The following is an 18,070-nucleotide window of genomic DNA, read 5'->3' as shown; positions in this document are numbered from 1 at the left end:
GTCATATTGATAGCTTAGTCATGCAAGTTTTAACCATTTACACTCACCTTCTCTCTCTCTGTAGTGGAGGGAACAAATTATTTCCGTTAGCCAGTTCTGTGTTCTTTCTTAACACCAGGCTTCATATTTTCCTTTATATTTTACTTGTTTGGCGGACGCATGCTTGACGACGTCAACAAGTGTGTTGATAAACACTTCCACAGCGACTGATATGCTGTGTTGCTTTTTATCTTTGTATATTTTGTAGCTGCCAGTGTGAACGCAGTGTCATAAGCAGATTATGATGCATTATTAATATGTTTATGATGCATTATAAACATGGGCTTCATAGAAAGTGTTACCAACTTGCATCATGTCTTTCAGAGAGTGACATTCCTACAAAGAGAGCTCCACCAGGCAGAGGAAGCATAGTGATTGTTATTCCTGTGACCATCAGCATCTTGGTGGCAGCAGTACTGCTGTATTTACACTGGAAGCAGAAGATAACTAGTAAGACTACAAATAATGTGTTAACTTATACATTTTTAAATCTATGTCAAGCTATGTATCTATAATGATAACAAATCAATATTCAGATAAATCCATCATTCTATGTATCTATAATGATAACAAATCTATATTTAGATAAATCCATCATTCTATATATCTATAATGATAATACATCTATATTAACATAAATCATACATCTATATATCTAAAATGATAATACATCTATATTAATATACATCATACATCTATGTATCTATAATGATAATATATCTATATTAGTATAAATCATACATCTATGTATCTATAATGATAATATATCTATATTAGTATAAATCATACATCTATGTATCTATAATGATAATATATCTATATTAGTATAAATCATACATCTATGTATCTATAATGATAATATATCTATATTAGTATAAGACAAGGCTGTTAAACATAGAATTGCTTTGTTCACTACAGGTCTGTTGGAGAGAACATCAGGGTATCTTCATATTACTGACTATGAAGACAAGCTTCAACACAACATGGACAATACATATCTGAATGTAAAACTGGGCACACAGCCTGAGATCATGTTTGAAAACATCTTCATCCCGCTCTACAATGTAGACATCAATGTCACAGACATCCACAGACATCATGAGGTCAGACAGATGGAGATGAAGAAGGCAGGAGAGGAAAAAGAAATCCAACTCAGTGAAATGTTCAAAGACCCTTCTGGAAGAAACAAAAGAACAGTGCTGACCGTTGGCTGTGCAGGAATTGGCAAAACGTTCCTCGTACAAAAATTTATGTTTGACTGGGCCAAGAAATGTTTTCCCCAAGATCCACACCTCATTTTCCCGCTCAAGTTCCGCCAGTTAAATCTGCTCAAAGGACAAAAGTTTAGTTTGGCAAAGCTAATTCACACATGCATCAAGGAAACCAGATTTATTGAGGAAGACGTTCTTAATTACATCTTCAACGAATTGCAGACGCCAGGAGACTACAACAACAGCCCCTTCAAAGTCATGTTTGTTATGGATGGTTATGATGAGAAAAAAAATCCAGCTCGATTTCAATACAAATTTTAGCACCATAAATGTTTCCAAATCTTACCCAGTGGACGTTCTTCTTGTAAACCTCATCAAAGGGGAACTGCTCCCCTCTGCTCAGATCTGGATAACCTCACGACCTGCAGCAGCCAATCAGATCCCTAAGGAGTTTGTTAACAGGATGACAGAAGTACGAGGGTTCATCAGAGATGAACAGAAGAAGGCGTTCTTCATGAAGACGTTCTATGATGAGAACCAGGCCAGCTCGATCTACTCACACATCAAGGAATCAGTGATCCTCCACACCATGTGTGAAATCCCAGTCTTCTGTTGGATCCTTGCTACTGTTGTGCAGAACATGGGGATGACAGTCAAACTGCCCAAAACCCTGGCTGAGATTTTCTGCTACTTCCTGATGGGTGAGATCCAGCGGGAGAAGATGAAGAATCCTGCAGTAGATGAGGAAGACAAAGAGAAGCTCATAAAGGATGCAGGAGAACTTCTTCTGAAGCTGGGTAGACTGGCGTTTGACCAACTGGACAAAGGCAACATCATTTTCTACCAGAAAGACCTGGAAGAGAGTGGTCTTGATGTGAACAACGTCTCGCTGTACTCAGGCTTGTGCACAACGTTCTTCAAAGAAGTCGATGTGTTCTTCCTCCATACTGTCTACTGTTTTCTTCATCTGAGCATCCAGGAGTTTCTGGCTGCAGTCTACCTGTTCCACTGTTTCACACAGAGGAACATGGAGGTCCTGAAGACATTCCTGGAAGATGATGATTACAACAGTGACAGTTCCCTGTCTGACTTCCTGAAGGCTGCTATGAAAAAAAACCTGCAGAGTGAGAGTGGTCACCTGGACCTCTTTGTCCGCTTCCTTCATGGTCTCTCACTGGAGTCCAACCAGAGTCTGTTAGGAGGCCTGCTGGGTCAGACAGAGAACAGTCCAGAGGAGATCCAGAGAGCCATCAACAACCTGAAGGAGATGAATGGTCACAAGATCTCTCCTGACAGATGTGTCAACATCCTCCACTGTTTGACAGAGATGAACGATCACTCAGTACATCAGGAGATCCAACAGTACCTGGAGTCAGAGGACAGATCAGTGTCACAGTGTTCAGCTCTGGCCTCCATGCTGCTGACGTCAGAGGAGGTTCTGGATGAGTTGGACCTGCAGAAATACAACACATCAAACGATGGGCGACCAGCTGTCTGGAACAGTACAGCAGCTAGGTTAGTATGTGAATTTAAACAGTTAGGTCAGTATGTGAACACAAATATGTTAGAGCAGGGGACACCATTCATTCATATACTCCTTTCTTTCATTCATTAATAATAAGATATTAATAATAAGACCACAAGTTGTGGGCTTGTAGATCAGCTATTTTTCAGTGCACGATAGTGTGAATCAGGCATAATTGTGTGTGTGTGTGTGTGTGTGTGTGTGTGTGTGTGTGTGTGTGTGTGTGTGTGTGTGTGTGTGTGTGTGTGTGTGTGTGTGTCTGTGTGTGTCATTTCCTGTGTTCTTGTCTGTAGGTTAAATGAAGAGCAACAGACGAGTCAGCGTGTGGAGAGAGAGGAGGAGGGAACTGACAGACCAGAGTCTCCACACACAAAGTAAGATCAACCTGTGTGTGTGTGTGTGTGTGTGTGTGTGTGTGTGTGTGTGTGTGTGTGTGTGTGTGTGTGTGTGTGTGACACTGCCACTGGTCAGTGTGTTAGTGCGGTCAGAACGATTTCAAATGTGATAAAAATTAATAACCTTTGAATGCTGATGTGCAATTCGAATGTTGTTGTTTTTGTTTTTTTAATTAAATCAATTTGTATTTTGTATTTAATGTGTCTGTAATGGGAAGTCCAATTAAAAACATAGATCAGATCATCTCAGTGAGTTCAGTGCACAGTGTCTCATTCAACAGTCTTATTACTGCTTTGTCACTATTGACCAATAGAAGGCTCTGTAGAAGACCTGGCCCCATGAAGTGAACGGAGGTGACACAACTCTCCTTATATGGCTCTGGGTTAGGCAAACAACAGTGGTCGCTGCCACGCCACCCAATGTGTCTGTGTTGTACACGGCACGCCAGCACCACAGGTTCAGACTTTGACAGAAGCCATTTTGGAATTACAGCCTCCTGAAGGTGTTTCTTTAGGGCAGTTTTGAAAGTGAGTAGGGTTTTACACTCCTTTACTCCTTTTGGTAGGACATTCCACATTTTTGATGAATAGCATGAGAACGAGTTCATTCCCTTTGTTGAGCCAAATCTGGGTTGAACATGATTTGTGGAGCTGCCTCTGGTGTTATGATCATGGACTTCATTTACGCTTTGGAAGTATTTAGACAAATACAGGGGGATCCCAATGTTGTGTTGAATCTTGTAGACCAGGCCCATAGCAAGTTGCTCTACTCTGTCTTCAACCCTGAGCCATCCAACCCTAGCAGGGGGCAGTGTCCTGGTTGTCCAATCACCTCTCCCTTCTCCTCTGTGGCTAGAAGACTCTGATTGGCCTGAGTGCCGTCACCTGTAACCAGCTGGGCCTGATTGGGTGACGAGCTCAGAGACTATTTATATGCAGGATATAATTATTACATTCATTTAAGTTACATAACGGTTACATTGTTCCTGAGTCAACAGCCGTAACATTAGCACAATAGAGTGAGGGGAAAAGTGTGAAAATGATTGCCGTAGTCATTGTTTGTTTTCAAGCTCATGGCTCGAAAACCCCAATTATAAAACCTTGATCATTCCTTATCAGTCATCTGCTGGAAACAACATGCAAGTCTCACTGTCAGGACTTTAAGATCACTACTGCTGAGCAAAAGGTCAAAATCACGACAAAAACTTCTGCAATTTGTTTTGGGGGATTATAAGCTGTTGTTATATCAGTTAACCACATGAACCCTAGCGGCTAGGGGCGAGTTACTACCTTCTGGGGCAAATATTCACAGAAAATTGCAGAAATACAATGAAGTTTGTGATGTGTTGTGAGCTTGTAGATCGGCTGTAGAGGTGGATTTGGTGTAGAGGGAAAAAAGGTGTAGACCAAGTTTAGAGCCCTGGGGCACCCCGTTGAAATGAGTATATAAGGTTTAAGTTTTTGATTATGCCCTTTACTCATTAAGTGCCTCACATACTGACACCGTTAGTTCATGTGCTCTACGTCCTACAGCATAATGAAACTAATCTAACATTATATTTATAAGATAACTTTATAATTGACATCCATTTGTTGCTTGTTGACATTATTCCAATGATTATGAAACGAGTAGGAACCAACAGCTAGTAGGATACTATATATTATATATTATATAGGATACTATGTAGCATAATACAGAATATCAAATTCCACAAACTGAGATAGTCCTATACAAACACCTTCTAATATTACAGTAGCTGAGGGTGATTTAGATTTATATTATAAAACATATAATGTTCAGAAACATGCTGACATATGTTTCACCTACTTATCTAATCTACTTATCACTTATCTCATCTAATCTATTCTAACTTTACCTTACCTTGTGTGTTTTGTTGTGTGTTGTGTTGTGTTGTGTTGTGTTGTGTTGTGTTGTGTTGTGTTGTGTTGTGTTGTGTTGTGTTGTTGTTCATCAACCAGGGGGCAGCAGTAATGTGACGTCTGAAGACCACCCCTCAGGAGAAGATAATCGACCTCCATGACCTCCTGAGTTCCAGGAGCCAAAAGCCATTTTCTACTAAGATGTTGATTCTTCTTCATGACCTGAAGTAATTATCTTTGAATACATGTTTAGGTTAAACATTGTATTTGTACAGAATATACATTTAGGTTAAACATTGTATTTGTACAGAATGTACATTTAGGTTAAACATTATATTTGTATGAATGTACATTTTCAGACCAAGATGTTTCCAGTGTTTTTATGTTCTTTTTTCTTTTCTTATTTTGATCATTTTCTACTATAATGACATGCCCAAATAAGGGATATCAGGTTTAAAGTGGTTCATTCCAGTGTATAGTCTTACAGATAGGTGGTACATTTATGTATAAAGTGCCTTTCAAACGTTAAAAGGTGCTGTACAATAAATACAATAAAGTAAAACAAGAACATCACATTAAAATAGAGCAACAATAAAAAATAAGTTACACACAGAGCATCAAAAACAATACATAGAAATAAATAATATTACAAACCAAAATGTTGGCGAAAGAAATGTTTTTTAGCAGCTTTTAAAGGCATCGACTGTCTCAGCATAGATAGATAGCAGATAGAATGTTCATGATGAGGTTGTAGTTGTTTTAATGTTTTTATTGTGGTGTTAACTTTATATGAGGTGCATGTGATGTCATCTACTGCCCAGGAGTTATTTTAATCCCCTTTAATCTGATTGGATCCCAATTTAAATCCTACATTTTGTGATCCAGAATTAGACAATCCAGATACATTCTGTCCTTGTATTTGAAAGTAATTCAGGATCACATTCAGACAGTTCAACATTATAGATCCTGTACATCAGTGCTTTAATCCTACAGTATGGATGTATGTCCATCTAGTGGATATACAGTATGATGAACAACATAAAGGAATACAGACACTATAGCAATTTAAGGAAAAAAGATGCAGGAATGTAATTGTCTCCGCCAGGCTGAAATGCATGGCGCGAGAGTATGTTTTACCCCCCGTCCGTCCATCCGTCCGTCCATCCGTCCGTCCATCCATCCGTGTGTCCATCTGTCTGCGAGCAGCTAATCTCCGGCATCGTTGGCCCGGTCGCTGCGAAACTGTGCACACACACCCCCTGGATGCCAGTTCAGAACCTCTGTCCCAATTTTTTTCAAATCGGTACACAGTGGCCCTCATTTATCAACGTGGTGCAGCCCAAATAATGGGCGTACGGCGAGATCACCGCACCTTTCGGCATTTATCAATATGTCCTGACGTGGGCTTCATCCTACCGTAGGCTGAGAACTCACGTCTGGTAGAGACCAGTTGTTGACGTTGGCTGCGCCCGTTTATTCCATCCTAGACATGCGGAGCAGCATTGTAAGACTGTCTGACAGGCATCTGGACACATAATCCACTCCTAAATGTATATCTACACTAATAAATAATCCCTGTGGAAATATAACATTTTATAAAGTAATTTAAACAAACTGCTTTAACAGTCATTCAGATAAGATTGTAGATCTGGCTGCATTGAAAATAGCAGATCTACAAGCTCACAAGGCAGCGCGTTGTGAGCTTGTAGATCTGCTATTTTCAAAATATACGAGCGCTCGGGAGTTTAGACGGGTCCAGCGGCGCTGCTGTTATATTTTCATGGCCACCGGGAGATCAGACATTTAAACCATGGTCCAACACACACCAGCCTTCATCCTTTAATGTTCTCTCCAGAGACTCCAGGCTATCTCTCATTAATGCGGAGCGGACGGGACTCGCCCGTCTGACGGTCCGACTCTCACTGGGAAATGGGAATAGCCTACATGACGGCTTTATTTTAGTGTAACTTGAACGCGCACTGCACGGTATGGGTTAAATAAATTAATATACAAACGTATTCCATTCATGGCGATGTGATTGGTATCATAATGTCATTCATGTAGGCTACAAGCCTACGTGACAAAGATTGTACCGCTACGGAACGGATTACATGAAAAACACAGCTGGGCAGGCGTGTGACGTGTGTGTGTGTGTGTGTGTGTGAGAGAGAGAGAGAGAGAGAGAGAGAGAGAGGGGGGCGTGTGCGTGTGCGTGTGTGGCGAGGCGATCGGGGGAAACTCTTTCTTATTGGCTTTTGATGTCTTTGGTCGTATTCTGGTTCTTCTTCATGTCGTAAAATCGGGGCGTTTTGAGAATATTTAAGGGCGTGTTATTTAAATGACGCTCGTTTTCAGACGTGAGATTTATCAAGGCTGGGTCCAAATGTACGCTCGGATCAGCTGTGTAGGATTCGTTGATAAATGTGACTTCGACGTTGGTGTACGGCCGAATATATGGAAAAATATAAGCAGTTTTTTACGCTCCGTTGATAAATGAGGGCCAGTATCTCTATAGTCATGTGATCAAGACGGATATGTCCGATATTTCTTATTCCATCCTGATTGGCTAAGGTTCCAAAGTTTGCAGGATTGGTCCGTTTTGAACAAAATGTCTCAAATCATGAACGCAGCTTGCGATTTCCGAGAAAATTTGCAGGCACATTCCCACTAGGCCAAGGAAGAAATGCCACCCTTTTCACATTGATCTGTTATAGCGCCACCAGGAGGCCAGAATAACCTACCTGACCTGGCGGAGACCTGACCTGACCTGTGCTCCGAGGAGCACTTTTTCTATTTCAATTCAAATGAATCTTAAACCACTTTCAACCTGTCGTCCCTTTTTTGTAAAAGACATTTGAACCCTGTTGAGTGTTTTCTTAGCAGGGTGACAGTGTGCTTCATGTCAGCCTTTTCACCTAATCTGACTTTACTCAGGTTTTATTATGTATTTATTTATTTTCTATATTGATAAGCAAGTCAAATGTATTGGTAGAGAACCTTACAGTCACACAGTGATTCATAGTTTAAGAGCAGAAGAGCAGATCAATACAACAATCAAAGATCAAAGAAGAGAATAAAACAATTTCCATTTAACTCTAAAGAGTTAAAGGGAATCACAATACAGATATGTCAGAGATCTGCTGCTCACATAAATATACAGATGTCTGACTATGTGATTATAGAACCATAAATATATAGATATACCATGGAGGTTCTGTATGTGATTATAGAACCTTAATGTATTCTATAATGAACTGGGAGCCAGTGTAAGGAGACCAGGATGAGGTCATGTGACATGATGTCCTGGACCTGGTCAGTAGGCTGGCAGCAGTTTTCTGGACAGTCTGTTACACTGTTGAGATGATTTATAGACTGTTTAGTCTCCAGAGATGTTTTAGACGTCCAGAGATGTTTTAGAGGAGAGGACATTCAGTTTGTCCACTCTGTACTGTACTGTACAGTCCGCTCTGGAATCAAACCAGGGATCAGAGTGTCTACCAGACGCCCTACTGAGGGTTTGAATCATTTCTTCTGCACTGTCATTTTATTCTCTTATTAATGTTTTACTGTAATGTATGTTTTATTTGATAAGATAAGATAATAGCTTTATTGTCATTGCATACACAACGAAACATAGTTTGGTACCTCTGCAGACAACAACAGTATTAAAAGAAGAGCACTGAACATTGAAGGAACAATAAAAAAAAACCTTGGTCAAAGTCCAAGTCAGGTCAGTCAGTCCCACAGTCATTTTAAAATAAATAAAACAAGAATAAAATAATTGAGAAAAGAATAAGGAGGCCCCCATAAATGAAAAACATATCATGTGTACACATATTGCACACACCAACGCATCATCATGATCAGGGAAACAAAATCCATGGTGTGTTCATATTTTTAGTTCATATTCGGCGAGTACGCGTGCGTGATTGAGAGTCAGAATCCAGCAGACTTTTTACAGCCCTTGGAAAAAAGCTGTTGGACAGCCTGTTTGTCCTGGTTCTAACCACCTTCAGTCTGCCCGAGGGCAGGGTCTCAAACAAGTGGTGGCTGGGGTGTGTGGGGTCCTCGAGAATTCTCGAGGCTCGCTTGTGGAGACAGCGTGAGTGAACGTTACACAGATGAGGCAGTTCTGCACCGATAATCCGCTGTGCAGTCTTAACCACACGTTGCAGATCTTTCCTCTCTACATCGGAGCAGCTCGAATACCACACTGTGCAGCCGTAGGTCAGGATGCTCTCGATAGTGGAGCGATAGAAGTTAGTGAGCAGGTTCTGTGCAAGTCCGTTGCGTTTTAGTATCCTCCGAAAAAAGAGGCGCTTCTGGGCCCTCTTGACCAGATTTGTGGTATTGAGGCTCCAGGTCAGTCCTCTGTGATGGTGACTCCGAGGAATTTAAAACTCGAGACCCTCTCCACCTCCTCCTTATTGTATTCAATATCATTTTTATCATGTGTTTGTTTTGCACTAGGCCCTCATGTATCAGTCTAATATAGAAACCAGCACAGATCCGACCGCAGGAATACGTTTACTATTACAATGTAGTTATTTATCAGACAGACACATCTCTTAAAAGAGCTCACATGGGGTTTATCAAACGATCGTATCCTGCCAATCATAGCATGCGGGTCCCTTAAGAATGGGCGGGTGTTGTTAAATCTAAATATCCCACTCTTGAGGTTTTAGTCATGAAGAAGTGGAATACAGCCAAGAAAGTATGGAAAGCCAATGAGAAAGAGCTAATTCTCTGATGTGTAAAAGTCACCCCACCAATCATATCAATGTCCTCACACACACCTATTTGCATACAAACCACAAACCCATACTTAACGCAGACAGAAATATAACTAAAATATGACCTGACATGGATTTGACAGTTGACCACTTTCACATCAAATTGATGACAGATTGGTAAATGTTGACAGTTGCATTGAGATGAATGTACAGTATGTATCACATGTATCACATGTATCCCTCAGCATTCAGGTCTGTATGGCTCAGACCACATTCAAGCTCACTATGAGAAACTAGGGGCTAAAAAAGATTCCTTCTTTTTCAAACCTGTATTGACTGAGGATGTGCAAAACAAACTCCTCGCCCTACAGCCAAACAAGGCCACCGGCCTTGACAACATCCCCACCAGATTCCTCAGAGACGCAGCGGTCTCCATTGCTCCCATAGTAGCCCACATTACAAACTTATCCATCAGTCAGTGTCACGTCCCACAAGAATTCAAGTTGGCAAGAGTAATCCCTCTATTTAAAAAAGGAAGCAAACTAGATCCTGGCAACTATAGGCCTGTTTCCATCCTTTGTTCCATCTCAAAGGTTATAGAGCGATCAATCCAAGAACAAATCAACAGCTACCTCAGCGAGCGTAAACTGTTGTTTGAATTCCAATCAGGCTTCAGAACATCCCACTCCACTGACACATGCCTACTATATTTGACCGACTACATCAAACGTGAGGTAGACTCGGGCAAATACTGTGGCATGGTCATGCTGGACCTCCAAAAGGCGTTTGACACTGTAAACCACGCAATTCTACTTGATAAGCTGAGGGCGATTGGTTTTGATTGCACATCACTAAATTGGATGAGATCTTACTTGGAGGGTAGAGAACAAGTGGTTGACATCAACGGAACCATGTCCTCATCCCTCCCGGTGAGCTGCGGGGTTCCTCAAGGCAGCATTCTAGGGCCGTTACTGTTCCTTCTATACATTAACGACATGAATGCTGCCTGTAACTGCAAACTGTTCCTGTTCGCTGATGACTCGGCACTCCTGATCTCGGGTGAGGACAAGTTGCAAGTTGAGGAAGCTCTCAGCTCTGAACTCTCAAAAATCCGTACCTGGCTTACCGATAACAAACTGTCTCTACACCTTGGGAAAACTGAATCCATCCTATTTGGGACCAGACATTCCCTCAGTAAAATGAAGGTAAATGACTTCAAGGTCAAAGTCGATGACACAATCATCACTAGCAAAGAAGAGATTACCTATTTGGGATGTATTCTTGACAAATACCTGACAGGTGAAAGCATGGCAACAAAGGTGGTCAAAGGAGTAAACCAGAGAACCAGATTTATGGGCAGAGTTTCCTCTTTTGTCAACCCTCAGGCCCTCAGGACCCTCTCAGTGGCCCTGATACAGCCCCTTTTTGACTATGCTAGCTCCTCTTGGTACTCCAACACCTCAGTGTCACTGCAGACTAAGCTTCAAACCTCCCAAAACAAACTGATCCGACTACTTCTCGGACTGGGGCCCATGACCCACCTCTCTCCCACTCACTTTGCCAGCCTAGGCTGGCTCAGGGTGGAAGACAGGGTTAAACAACTAAAAATGGGTCTGGTCTTCAAAATTGTAAATGCAGATTTGCCCGATATGCCCCCTATACCCGCATATCTGTATAAATACCTCGAAAAAGTTAGTGACACCCACAGCCACGAAACTAGAGGGAGCGTAAACAACAATCTGGTACCACCCACCCATAAAACAAACATGGGCAAATTCTTCTTCTATAGCACAGCCACCAAGGAATGGAATAGTCTAACCCCATCCCTCAAAAAATGCAGTTCGCTGGGCTCATTCAAAACAGCCCTAAAAACCCATCTTTCTGGAGGCCGAAAGAGGAGCTAGTACCAGTTTCCCTGTAGACAGACGACCCCCCCCCCCTCCTCTTTTTGTACATATTTTGTATTTCCTCATGCTTTTTGTGTATATAATTTTTATTTTTCCATGCTCCCCCCCCCTTTTTTTGTACATATATTTTTTAAATGCTTTTTTTGTACATAGTGGTATTTTTTTATGTATTATCTGTATTTTCATGTTGATTTTTGAACTGTTTGGTTGCTACTATATGTCTATGAAATTAACTCAAGGACCCCAACGGAAACAAGTCCGCAAGGACTTTTTTGGCCGGACCTTTTAGACAAAAGCATTATAAATGTAACTGTGTTGTTTTACATTCTTTTGCCTAATAAAAATTTCAATCAATCAATCAATCACTATGTATGTATGTAGTACTATGTATGTATATAGTACTATGTATGTAGTACTATGTATGTATGTAGTACTATGTATGTATGTAGTACTATGTATGTATGTAGTTCTCCCATTCTCTGGTCTATGCAGGTTTGATAAATGAGAACCATAATGTCTCATGCTTCATGTTTTATATAAAACACTTTGAATTGCTTTGTTGAAATGTGCTATGAAAATAATAACATAAAAATGAATAGTTGTTTGTTTGTTTGATTGATTGATTGTTTGACCACAAGGAGAGATAAATGTAATTTCCCACAGAAAGGAGGAGTCATTCAATGCTGCCGTTTTCCCTTTTTCTCCTTTGTACATAATAGTGTTTTGTATTGGTTGATGACATGTATTATTGTGTTATTTTTATGCTATGTTGATGAATTGAATAAATAGGACCACAATGGAAACAAGTCCCCAGGACTTTTTTTGTGTTATTGTGTTACCTTTTAGCCTTAAAGTGATATTTCACTTTTGTGGCCCACAGCATTTTAGACAACATAGAGTTTAGACAACATAGAACGTTTTTTATCTACATTTTATGGCAGATTATAGATTTAACTACATAATTTTTACCTTGTTGGTTTGATAATAGTAATATTACTATAGTAGTCCTCCAACATAAACATGTTGCATGAACTCATAATTATCATTGTTGTGACATTTATATGACAGTTTTGGATGCTGTCCACTGAATGGGACATCATCACGTTTCATCAGACCTTTGAATGGGTGTAATTAATACTGACCTACCCGGAGACAGAGCTGTCCCCACAACCTGGGGCCTGTTCCTCAAAAGGTGAATTAAAAAAGCCTGGCCTTAAGCCAAATCCAGGCTTGACAAAGTCGGGTCCGAAAAGCCTCGTTTATTCCGTTCCTCAGACGCCAAGCCAGGCTGAAAAGGAGCAACTTTGTCGAGCTAGGCTATGTCAAGCCAGGCTGTGTCCAGCCAGGATAATGAAGCCAGGCTGAATGGGCGGCGATTCGCCGACGACGTATTTCTATAAAAGACCATGAACTCGAGCGCAGATTCCTTGAACTTGACCAATCATGGCAGCGGGGAACAAAACTCGAGCAGCGTTTTTCTCTGTGGCCGAACAGCAGCAGCTCATGCAAGCATATGAGGAAGTGAAACATGTTATCAACAGAAAAGGAAACGCGACCGTTATTAATAAATCCAGGGAGCAAAGTATTGCAAGCACACACAGAGTGTGTGTGAGTGTGTGTGTGTGTGTGTGTGTGTGTGTGTGTGTGTGTGTGTGTGTGTGTGTGTGTGTGTGTGTGTGTGTGTGTGTGTGTGTGTGTTTGCGACGGACGGGCAACAGGACGTACGGACGGGACGGGACGGGACGGGGACGGGACGGGGGGGGGGGACAGGGGGGTTGACTGCGACGGGATGAACGGGGGATGGGACGAGACACGCAATAACCCCACATTTGCAAGACCACTTTGGTAGAAATTTGGGTTGTGTAGTTACCTTGCCATCATGATGTAACTCCAAAGGTGGACAAGAAATAAAAAATAATTTCTCCATTGACTAGAAATTGATAATTTAAAATATGCTCCTTATTGACTTACAAAGAGGCTCCTTTAAACCTGTAACTAATGATGTATGTATATATTTAAATATATGTATATATATATATATATATATATGTATATGTGTATATATATATATATATATATATATATATATATATATATATATATATATATATATACATATATATATATATATATATATATGTATGTATGTGTTAGACATTTTTTATAATATAACAAAAAAATGGTAATATATTATCAAACATCTAACAACAATATGAACTATAGTGTTAACAGAGTGACAATGACATATCACATGAGTTATTGTGAAACAATTATGATTCATGGTCACACACTATTTCAGTAATATAATTACATTGATTATATCTTATTATATTGATTTTATTTTATTTGAATGCAGGGTCATTCAAATGAGTCCATATACAAACATGTGTTGAATCAACTGTGGAAAAACTGAAGAACAAAGACACTGGATTAAGTAAACTTGGCTGTTAGCCTGCTCCTGACCAGGCTAACTTCACAGCTAAATTGCCATGGTAACTAAGGTAGGCTTGCTTCAATTCTCTTTTGAGGAATCGGATAAGGCTAAACTTAGCCAGGGTGAACTGGCTAAACTAATCTTCAAGATAATTCACCTTTTGAGGAACCGACTCAGCTCTAATCCTGGCTAAATTAAGCCAGGATAGGTGGTAAAGCCAGGCTTTAGCTCTAATTCACCTTTTGATGAACTCGCCCCTGGTCTACCATTCTGTGCCATCAGTCAGTGTTGGGCAGTAAAAGTTACTTTTAAAAACTAACTTAAAGTTATAGTTACTGCTCTCAAAAAAGTAACTAGTTACTTTACTAGTTACTAAATTATAAAAGTAACTAGTAACTAGTTCATTTACTTTACTTTAAAAATAATAATAATACAAATTAAAATAAAAGTATTTCTCTACCATCCCTGCAGTGGTAGAGATATTCTCATCTTCCATTTTAGCAAATTCAAAGTCCAGGTTGGTAATAAATGTCTTTCTGCACCGTGGCCCTGCTTTCACTGCTTTCACTGATTTCACTGGTATTTTGCTGACTAGTTCTCTGAAGGCAACATGCAGACTCAACCGTTGTGATGGGAAGCATGTCCTCAACAGCATACCTGGCAATCAATTGTTTGACACTGTTTAGTTGAGTCTGGGTGACATGCTGTATAATATAATATATATATAGTAATATAATATATTTAGCTGTTCAGATGGAGTAGCTTCATCTGGGTCACTGCGGTGGTAGAGACGATGGGGTCTAGTTTTATAACCCCATCATATACTTTTCTTAGGTGCTTCAGGAGATTAGCATTGCTGTTACTTGATGTGAACAATGTTTTCTGCACTTCACACAGTTTACATTTGACCACAATATTTTTAGCATCGTTTATCTCCACAAATTCAAAATAATAGATATATATCCAATCTGCAAACTGAAGCTGCTGCTGAGACTTATTTGCCATTGTGTGTGTGTGTGTGTGTGTGTGTGTGTGTGTGTGTGTGTGTGTGCGCGCGCGTGCGTGCGTGCGTGTGCATGCGTGTTTCCAAGGCAAGACCCGCCCAACTCTGTCTCTGATTGGCTTACCCAGAAATGTTACCCTTTGTTAACCAATCATCACTCCTCTCTGCTACTTTCACTTTCTCATGTTACTGTGAGAGCACATCGCTGGTATAGGTTAGATGACAGATAGACTCCGTGGGGAATCAATCAGCTTTATTGTCACATCACAGGTTTACAGAAGTAAAAAAGTGGGTGAAATTCGTTTTCGTGCATAGTTCCCATTGTATCGTTATTTCCATAGAAAAAAAAGATTAGCAAGAAGAAGAGGTGGGGGGGGGGGGGCAAGGGGGAAACAAGAGAAAAAAACTAAAAAAACAAGTATCCACATATACACAAGTAAGACGCGCGAACGCTGGAAGCGAACGCAGCTCGAAAATATTGTGTATTTACGGACTTGTAATCCGTGTTATTTCACCGTGATGGAGAGAGAACATTGACAGTGTGTGTGTGTGTGTGTGTGTGTGTGTGTGTGTGTGTGTGTGTGTGTGTGTGTGTGTCAGAGCATTGTCTAAATTCCTGCACTCTGGCGCACTCGGGTGGCTGCTTACAGGCAGTGCACGCATGTGAGTCATGTCACCCAGGGGCAGGCAGGCAATGAGAGCGTGAGTCACATGGGTGCATGCAGCCAATGAGAGCGTGAACACAGAGACGCACACACACAACCCAGGCAGAGTTACATAGTAAGCTCCACTTGGTCGGACTTCCGCGTTCGCAACAAGTACCTGAGATAAGATAAAAAGGTGTGTGAGCATAGCAGCAGATTTATACTGTGCATGATATACTTATGGACGTTAGTTACTGTAAGGTGCGAGAAAAAAACACAATAAAAGACATAAATCAGTGCGTTGTGCATGGATTAAGGTGCAAAATGTCAGCGCGTGCCGACCGCATAATCCACATAAAGTAGACTGCCACTGGTATAATCCACAAGTAGGTCCCACTTCTCTCCACCAGCTTGGCTCGCTCCCCTCCCCCGTTGATGGAGAGACTGAACCCACCCGTGTGCCCAGCTGTTTGCTGTTGCCTTAATGACATTCCTTCTTAAGTGGACTCCGGGTGTTGGCCCTGATTATAATATTGATGCCACGTTGTCGTGAGGTTCGAGTGTTTGCTGCCTGTATTACTCCCTGTGTTACATTATTTCCAGTTTACTGTTTATTGCCCTCTGTGAGAGGAGTACCTCGTTTCTACTGCCTCTCATAAGTAAAGTGTTATTTTCCAAGAAGTCTGGTTTCTGGCTCCTTGCTATTGGGTCCTACTGTTCTGCCCGGGTCGCTCATTTGTCCCTGGTATAATCCCTGGTATGTCCCTGGTATAATGGTATAATCTGGTATAATCCACAGGTAGGTTCAAGGAAGAGCAAAGGTCTGAGACCAGCCTGACAGCACCGCCTTGTTCAGCAGTCTGACGGCAGCCAGATGAAAGCTGCTCCAGAACCTGGTAGTGCTGCTCTTGATACTGCGGTAGGCCCCCTTGCCCGTCCGCGGTCGTTGTAGGGGTTTGAACAGTTTGTGACTTGTGTGGCGTTTGTCCTTGATAATGCGCTGGGCTTTGACTACACATCGCTTTTTGTACAGTTCCTGGAGCCTCCCATTATGCGCTCTGCCGATCGTACTACTTATCTTATCTTTACTCGGGCAGTTGAGTTCTCATACCAGGCCGTAACATAGCCTGATAGTACGCCTCCAACTTCTTCAGGCAGCAGAGCCAGTACAGTCGCTGCTGAGCCTTTTTCCTCACGTGTGTGGTGTGTGTCTCCCATTTGAGGTCCTCCTCGATGTGTACTCCGAGGAACTTGAACTCGCTGACCCTTTCCACTGCAGCACCATTGATGAGGATGGGCACATGATCTCTCCGCGGCCTCCTGAAGTCCACTATCGCCTCCTTGGTCTTGTTGACGTTAAGGGTCGAGGTTGTTCTCCCGGCACCTGAGTGCCAGTGAGTTGATCTCCTCTCTATAGTCAGACTCGTCGTTGTTGACGATTCGACCTATCACTGTTGTGTCGTCTGCGTACTTTATGATGATGTTTTAGTCATGAGTGGCTGTGCAGTCATACGTGTACAGGGAGTAGAGGAGAGGGCTGAGCACACATCCCTGGGTTGCTCCAGTGTTGAGGGTCAGGGGGTCAGATGTGATGCTGCCCATTCTCACCACCTGATGGCGGTTGGACCAGAAGTCTTGTATCCAGTCGCACATGCTTGGGTGTAGCCCTAGGTCTCTGAGCTTTGTGTCAAGTTTTGCTGGGACATATGGTGTTGAATGCTGAGCTGTAGTCCACGAACAGCATACGTACATATCTGTCCTTCAGCAGCTTGTTGTCCATGTGCGAGAGGACGGTGTGGAGAGCCATGGCAATAGCGTCATCGGTGGATCTGTTTTTGCGGTATGCAAACTGCCACGGGTCCAGCGAGGCAGGTAGCGTGGAGCAGATGTATTCCCCCACCAGCTTCTCAAAGCATTTGCTGACTATCGGGGTGAGAGCGACAGGTCTCCAGTCATTCAGGCATGTCACTTGGGCCTTTTTGGGAATGGGCACAATGGTTGACATTTTGAACCCTGCATGGACCACAGCCTGGGAGAAGGAGAGGTTAAAGATGTCAGCGAAGACACCCGCCAGCTGGTCTGCACATGCTTTAAGGACCCGGCCTGGAATCCCCTCAGGTACCGCCGCCTTCTGGATGTTGACCCGTGTGAAGGCTGTGCGCACGTCGCCTTCCGAGATGGTTAGAGGGTTCTCCTGTGCTGGTGCTGCTGATGGCCCACTTGGCTGCCGTGGTTGGAGCTGGTCTCGAAGTAGTAGTAGTAGGTGTTCAGTTCGTTGGGGAGGGAGGCAGGCGGGTT

General features: G+C 41.9%; 2 protein-coding genes across 3 annotated transcripts in view; one reads left to right on the top strand and one right to left on the bottom strand.

Moving 5' to 3' along the window:
- LOC308075752 (uncharacterized protein) overlaps positions 1 to 18,070 on the bottom strand; it is a 183,717-nt gene that overhangs the window by 124,105 nt on the left and 41,542 nt on the right. The gene's annotated exons all lie outside the window — the stretch shown is intronic.
- Positions 376 to 6,407, top strand: LOC308075904 (NLR family CARD domain-containing protein 3-like). 2 transcript variants are annotated; one of them, XR_013932234.1, is made up of 5 exons: positions 376 to 489; positions 958 to 2,765; positions 3,069 to 3,149; positions 5,151 to 5,304; positions 5,340 to 6,407. XR_013932234.1 is itself a non-coding variant. In XM_080415891.1 (4 exons), the coding sequence occupies exons 2-4, from the start codon at positions 1,522 to 1,524 to the stop codon at positions 5,161 to 5,163; spliced, it is 1,338 nt and encodes a 445-aa protein (XP_080272017.1). In that variant the 5' UTR covers positions 376 to 489; positions 958 to 1,521; the 3' UTR covers positions 5,164 to 6,407. The 2 variants fall into 2 exon arrangements, 1 of the variants encoding a protein (XP_080272017.1); XM_080415891.1 differs by having other exon boundaries at positions 5,151 to 6,407.

Source organism: Gymnoscopelus braueri (assembly GCF_963280865.1).
Source record: "Gymnoscopelus braueri genome assembly, chromosome: 20".
In the NCBI taxonomy this organism is placed as follows: Eukaryota; Metazoa; Chordata; class Actinopteri; order Myctophiformes; family Myctophidae; genus Gymnoscopelus; species Gymnoscopelus braueri.
Note: the sequence above shows the minus strand (reverse complement) of the source record. Positions and strands in the feature narration are given on the sequence as shown.